The following is a 6,474-nucleotide window of genomic DNA, read 5'->3' as shown; positions in this document are numbered from 1 at the left end:
GGACGCGTTTGCGTGTCACGTATCTTTGGATTAATTAGTCTGTCTGTCGCTCAGTAATGTTTGTCATATATTTGTTGTAGCTTTCGTTTAAATTTCACGTTTATTTTGCAAGTTAATCTTTGGGTAGTCCAGCAATAATTTTACCTATACTTTTATTAAAGTCTTAAGAGACCGACGGTGGTTGTAAGCACAGTTTTCCATATTTAGTACAAACGTAGTCAAGCAAGTTATCTCATTTGTTTGAAAATAGGATAAGTTTTATAATTACGGTAGTCAATAAATATATCTTGTTTTACGTTGGTTTCTCAAGTGTCAGGAAGTTTTATAGTGGGTACGGTACAAAAAAAACATAATATATTTATAAGCCCAGATGACAAACAAATCAAAAATGCATACGTGTCTAATACAATGACAATAAGCCCGCGTGTATTTATTTGAAATATTGGTTTGTAAAGATGTTTGTGAACTGTAATAACAATAACGACACATGACGTCAAAGATTTCTTTATACCAGCGATCGATGCATGTTTTTGTTTGTGCAGTGAAACTGCTATAATTTTATCAGCGACATTGCATTGCCCTACCTTACCTTGGGCCTTGGCGTCTTTCATACCTATGGCAGTCCTACTTTTCTTGTTCCATAATAAAAATATATGCCTTCTTTTCTTATACAAAATGTAATCGGTAAGTTGATATGAAACGTTAATAAAAGAAATTTTTAATAAGCGGTAGGCAGAGCACATGAAACTGCTCAAGTTTCGGTGCCACTCTTGACAAGTAAGGGGTTGAAAGGAAACGAAATTTTGAAGCAGGGACAGGTTGCCAGTCTTTTTCGCCTACGCCACAATTTAACCCATATCCCAAAGACGCTTCTACGGCACCTACCCCTAATGTTACTACAGACCTAAGACACATTTGAAAAATGTGAGTGTGACCATTATAATAATGTTCAATCTTTTTCCAGTTTTTCAATTCCAAAACTATTTCGCGGTTAAAGAGTCACAAGCAATTTCGTGTCGCTTTTATTCAATTAATACCATCTAGCCTAGCAAACATACCTCTACACACATACAGCTATATCGCTAAACGTGTACAAAATAGGTCACGTGGCTATGACATGTGAAACGCACTAAGTCAAAACGTTTTCAAGCGAATTTAAACTTTTACGCATCTGCGTAGAACTTGAAATGGTAGTGTGGAGGTTTTCGTTGCATCTTTTGCTTTTTAAACTTGCGAGTGTGATACTCTAATTGGAAAATACACAGAGATATACAAGTGTATGTCTGTATGTCTTTCGATTGCGTAAATGTATGTTTTTCTAACTGCTAATAGAGGAACTGCTTAACCACTGTAGATAACTTATCGGCGATACTGAGACTCTTCGCTTATTTCTTCCTGCAATGCTTGCACATGATTGGCGCGACGCGCGACAGATTCTGATACTGACAGAAAGTAAAGAGTAAGTGAACACAGACACCAATGATTCCAATAAAAACACGTTATGGCTATTATTATTATTACGACTGGTCTGGCCTAGCGCGTAGTGACCCTGCCTGCTACGCCGCGGTCCCGGGTTCGAATCCCGGTAAGGGCATTTATTTGTGTGATGAGCACAGATATGTGTTCCTGAGTCATGAATGTTTTCTATGTATTTTTTTTTTTTTTTTTTTTTTTTTTTTAATCAAAAATTATTTATTTGTGAAACGTACATACTACATGATACGGGGGATGGAGCCACCCGGTAAGCAAATAAATGCCTGTGTTGGGAGGCACCGCTCTTCCCTTAATATTATGAATTATACATTTTGTAGAAGGTATAATTATTTTATGTATATAAACTAATTAAGCTAAATAAGAACAGCTAGAACCTAAACATAATAGTATTTAAACATATGGGTATATAAGTACAAAACATTATGATATAATAACAATTCAATACTTAAAACACTATCAACTCAAGGTACATGCGAGTATGCGCGCGCGTGTGTGTGTGTGTGTGTGTGTGTGTGTGTGTGTGTGTGTGGGCGTGTGTGTGTGTGTGTGTGTGTGTGTGTGTGTGAGTGTGTGCTTCCTAGTATGGCGGTCGTAACATATCCTCCGTCTCTTCATACGTCTTACTTTTAAGCCACTTGGTGATAAGCGATTTACATTCGTGATATGATTTTGAGTGAATGTCAAGTTCTCTGTTGATTTTATTATAGAGGTATGAGGATTTTGTATTAAATTGTGAGCTTGCAAAGTATGTGCGAGTATGTGAAGTTATTGCTACGTTAATTATATTTCTTTTAGTTTTATATTTAGGATTATATGGTAGTAACTTGTGTTTCTTATTCCATTCGTTTTGTGATTTCTGTGTTTTGTCTGCTTAAGTCTGCAATAGAGGCCTCTATACTTACATTTGTGTTTTTGATCTCTTTAAGGGTATTCGAGATATCCCGGAGTTCAGCCGTTTGCTGGTTTCTGTAAGAGGTTATCAGCTGGCGCATTTCCATTCTGAAGTCCTCCAGCCCGCCGGTCGCGATGTAACTGAGTTCATTTGTGTGTCTACCTGGCTGTCGTTGTGTGACGTAATCAGGCGACGAATATTCGCCCCTCTCTCCTTCCTCCATACAAATCGACATGTTGTTTTCGGTGGACATTTTGAGATGTTGCTACCAGGGTACCAGAGTTCGTTAGGCGTTGGCTGTACGGACGGTGTGGAGACGGCTTCTCAATGAACGCTGCGCACCGCGCGCCGATTGGTCAACGGAACGTATATAAAAGTATTTATAGATTATATATATCGTTGTCTGAGTACCCACAACACAAGCCTTCTTGAGCTTTCCGTGGGACTCAGTCAATCTGTGTAAGAATGTCCCATAATATTTATTTATTTATGTATTAACTAGAATTTGATGTTTACTAATAACTCCTGTAATATAAATGTTCGTATACTTACAAATTCTTCATAGACGTATTTTTTAAATATATGAAATCTTATTTCGATTTTTAATTTATATACAGTAGTTTGACTTCTTAAAACACAAATAAAAATATTTGTTAAAAATAATTTGATTTGTTCCCATAGTTGCGTGTAGACGTATGCTTTGTTTCGTCGCTAGTCGCTATGTCATTATTTCTAGTGGATTTCAAGAACCCTTTCGGTACTCACTTGTTACATTCGATAACCTTGTTATAACAGAAATTCAAAGACAATAAGAAAATGGATAGAAAAATATCAAAATACCTAAGTCCAAAAACAGATTCTTCCAGTAACTTACAAGGTTTAACTTTAATATCACAATCTAGACTATCTAGAGGAAGTAAAAGATTCCACTTTGTCGATTACCTTATGCATGAAAAAAACTTTTTTTTTTTTTTTTATTAAGTAATAAGACATAAGTATATGTCAATATGAGGTTTTTCAAATATTTTGCTAATATATTTTCGTGAGTGACTTGTTCAGATACTACCGGTCACTCACGTTTTTTTTTACAGAATCTTTTTTTCATATTTTCTTATATAATATAAAGCCGGCCATTCAGAAGCACAGAAATGCAGATAAATAGCGACAGTTATAAAAAAGCGAAATTAATTTAAGCTCACATAAACATTTCAGCGGGAAATTTAATTATGAAAGCTGCTCGTTGTAACAGATTCTGTAAATTCTGTTTCCGTTACTGCGAGTTGCGTTACAGACGAATAATAAGCAGTAAGTTGACTTTATATTATAGGCCGATGACCGGTTTTTGAATACTATGTCAATAATAAATAAATAAATAAATAAATAAATATTATAGGACATTCTTACACAGATTGACTGAGCCCCATGGTAAGCTCAAGAAGGCTTGTGTTGTGGTTACCCAGACAACTATATATGTAACAGACTCAGGAACAAATATCTATGCTCATCACACAGATAAATGGTCTTACCGGGATTCGAACCCGGGACCGCGGCGTAGCAGGTAGGGTCACTACGCGCTAGGCCAGACCGGTCGTCAATCGCATCCAAGTATACAACCCGCCTGCAACGGGCTGCTTCAGCGGTGCGCGTTGCCGAACGTCACTCCGCACCGTTGTTGAGTTCAAGTAACCTTCCTCTATGATAGCAACGCTACATTATGAATAGAGTAGAGTGTTGAACTGGCAATAACAAAAATAAAACTAGAAATGGATTTACGAGTACATAACCCTAAAGGACTAATCCAGAACAGACCTACTCTGTCATACGTTGCGGACCTTACGACCAGGCTAGACATCACTGAACAGCACAACAGGGCCAGTAACATTGAATTACACTGCATTCCGGAGCACCGAAGCGAGAACTTGCTCACAGTCGTGAAACAAATTGGCAGAACAATAGCATGCGAAGTTACTGACCAGGACATACATCTGTGTACGAGAGTTGCAAAGAAAAATCAAGAGAGCACGCGACCTAGATCAGTAGTTGTCAAATTTGGCTCTCCGAGAATCAGAGATCAGTTTTTAGCCCAAGTGGTCAAATTCAATAAGGCGAATCCCAAAGAGAAACTTCACACTGGGCACCTGGGCATAGGTGGTGACAAGAAGCCTGTCTATGTTGCGGAACATCTTTCACCAAAGAATAAATCTATACAAGCTGCAGCTAGACAGGTGAAAAGGGACAAGGGGTACAAATGGACCCAGCAGGGACGAGTCTTCCTGCGAAAAACGGAAACATCGGAGTACATTTGCATTAAAAGCTTGGAAGACCTGCAGAAGATTGTATAGACTCGTTGCTGTCTTGTAATATAGTCTTAAGTTAGTTCGATTTAATTAATTAAGTACTGAATTTGTCTATTTGTATTCCCTTTTCTATGGTTTTGACTTGCTTTTATCAAAATGTCAGAGGCCTTAGATCAAGTATCCCCGAGGCACGTCAATGGGCACTGAACTGTAATTATGACATCATAATACTTACGGAAACATGGCTTAACGAAAGTATATTTGACTCTGAACTTTTCAATAGTGATTATATTGTGTATAGGCGTGACAGGGAAACTGCATCAATTGGTAAATCAAAATCAATGGGGGGAGGAGTGTTGGTTGCGGTTTCCAGTAAATTGATCTCAAGAAGGGTACATGAATGGGAGAGCGATGGAGAGGACTTGTGGATCACTGTAGAACTGAAAAACAACAAAAAAATTGAAACTCTTAAATTATGCGCAGTGTATTTACCCCCACCGGTTACAAAAAATAGCTTAGATAGGTTTATTGACCAAGCCACTGCAGCTCTAGAGACACCAAGCACGTATACTTTTATTGCAGGTGACTTCAATCTGAGTGGCATAGTATGGAGTGCCTCAGATGGAGAATTGTGTAAAATACCCGATAATTATAGCAATTGTATAATAAAGAGCACCTTAGTTGACTTTATGTCCTCATATAATATGAAGCAGTACAATGGCGTCATCAACTCAAAGGACAGAATTCTTGATCTCCTCATATGTGACTCTGACATTGTCGAGGTTTCCGAAAGTACCACTCCAATCAAGAATGTAGATAGTTACCACCCCCCTTTAGACTTCAAAATAGACTTGTCTTCTCTTGAATATCTTAAAACTGAACCTCAATACAAGCGTAACTATTTTAAGGCAGATTATGATTTAATACTTGGGGCATTGAACGACATTGTGTGGGGTGATGAACTAAGAGCCTGTAGCAATACTGATGAGGCAGTAGATAAGTTTTACAGTGTTGTACATAATATCATCTGTGAAAACATCCCATTACAAAGACTTAAGCATAATTCCTATCCTGTTTGGTACAGCGCCAATTTAAAACATATGCTCAAACAAAAATACAAGTACCATGCTAAGTTTAAGAAATATAAGAACCCACTTGACAAACTTGAATTCGAATACTTGCGAAAGAGCTGCGAAAAATTAATTAAGCAGTGCTACAAAACTTACATTAAAGAGATCGAAAGAAGAATAAATCAAAATCCAAAAATGTTCTGGACACATATCAGTAAAATGCGTAGTAATAGTTCCAGGTATCCTCCTAAAATGGAATTTAATGATACAAAAGCAGACAATCGCGGAGATATTTGTAATTTATTTGCTGATCATTTTTCATCAGTATATGAGCATGAACAACCCGGTAACGACTTACGCACAAGCATACTAACTGCCGATAGTGAAATAACAGACATAATACTCACGCGGGATGAAGTTGAAGCTCGTTTAAAAAAATTAGATACTTCTAAAGGTACGGGACCGGATAATATTCCGCCTCTATTTCTAAAAAAATGCGCTAAGTCACTTTCGGAGCCTCTGACCATCTTATACAACTGGTCTTTAAGAACAGGGGTATTTCCAGAGCAGTGGAAAAAAGCTCGAATAGTCCCTATATTCAAAAGTGGGAAACGCAGTTTGGTCTGTAACTACCGACCTATCTCTATTCTGTGCACAGCGGCTAAAGTTTTTGAACAGTTAGTTTACCCTTACATCTTTAATCATGTTCAAAGCTATATAT

The 6,474-nt window shown here is 37.5% G+C and overlaps 1 protein-coding gene across 1 annotated transcript; it reads left to right on the top strand.

The window, feature by feature from the left end:
* Window positions 1–4,149: 4,149 nt before the first annotated feature.
* LOC125229821 lies at window positions 4,150–4,728 on the top strand. Its single transcript, XM_048134762.1, has one exon. It carries the CDS (start codon window positions 4,150–4,152, stop codon window positions 4,726–4,728), a length of 579 nt encoding a protein of 192 aa, XP_047990719.1.
* Window positions 4,729–6,474: the final 1,746 nt, after the last annotated feature.

The sequence above is a fragment of the Leguminivora glycinivorella genome, chromosome 9, assembly GCF_023078275.1.
Source record: "Leguminivora glycinivorella isolate SPB_JAAS2020 chromosome 9, LegGlyc_1.1, whole genome shotgun sequence".
Classification (NCBI taxonomy): Eukaryota; Metazoa; Arthropoda; class Insecta; order Lepidoptera; family Tortricidae; genus Leguminivora; species Leguminivora glycinivorella.
Note: the sequence above shows the minus strand (reverse complement) of the source record. Positions and strands in the feature narration are given on the sequence as shown.

Bases quoted from the DNA above. Each gene is read 5' to 3' on its own strand.
- LOC125229821 (XM_048134762.1), top strand. From the start codon at position 4,150: ATGGATTTACGAGTACATAACCCTAAAGGACTAATCCAGAACAGACCT.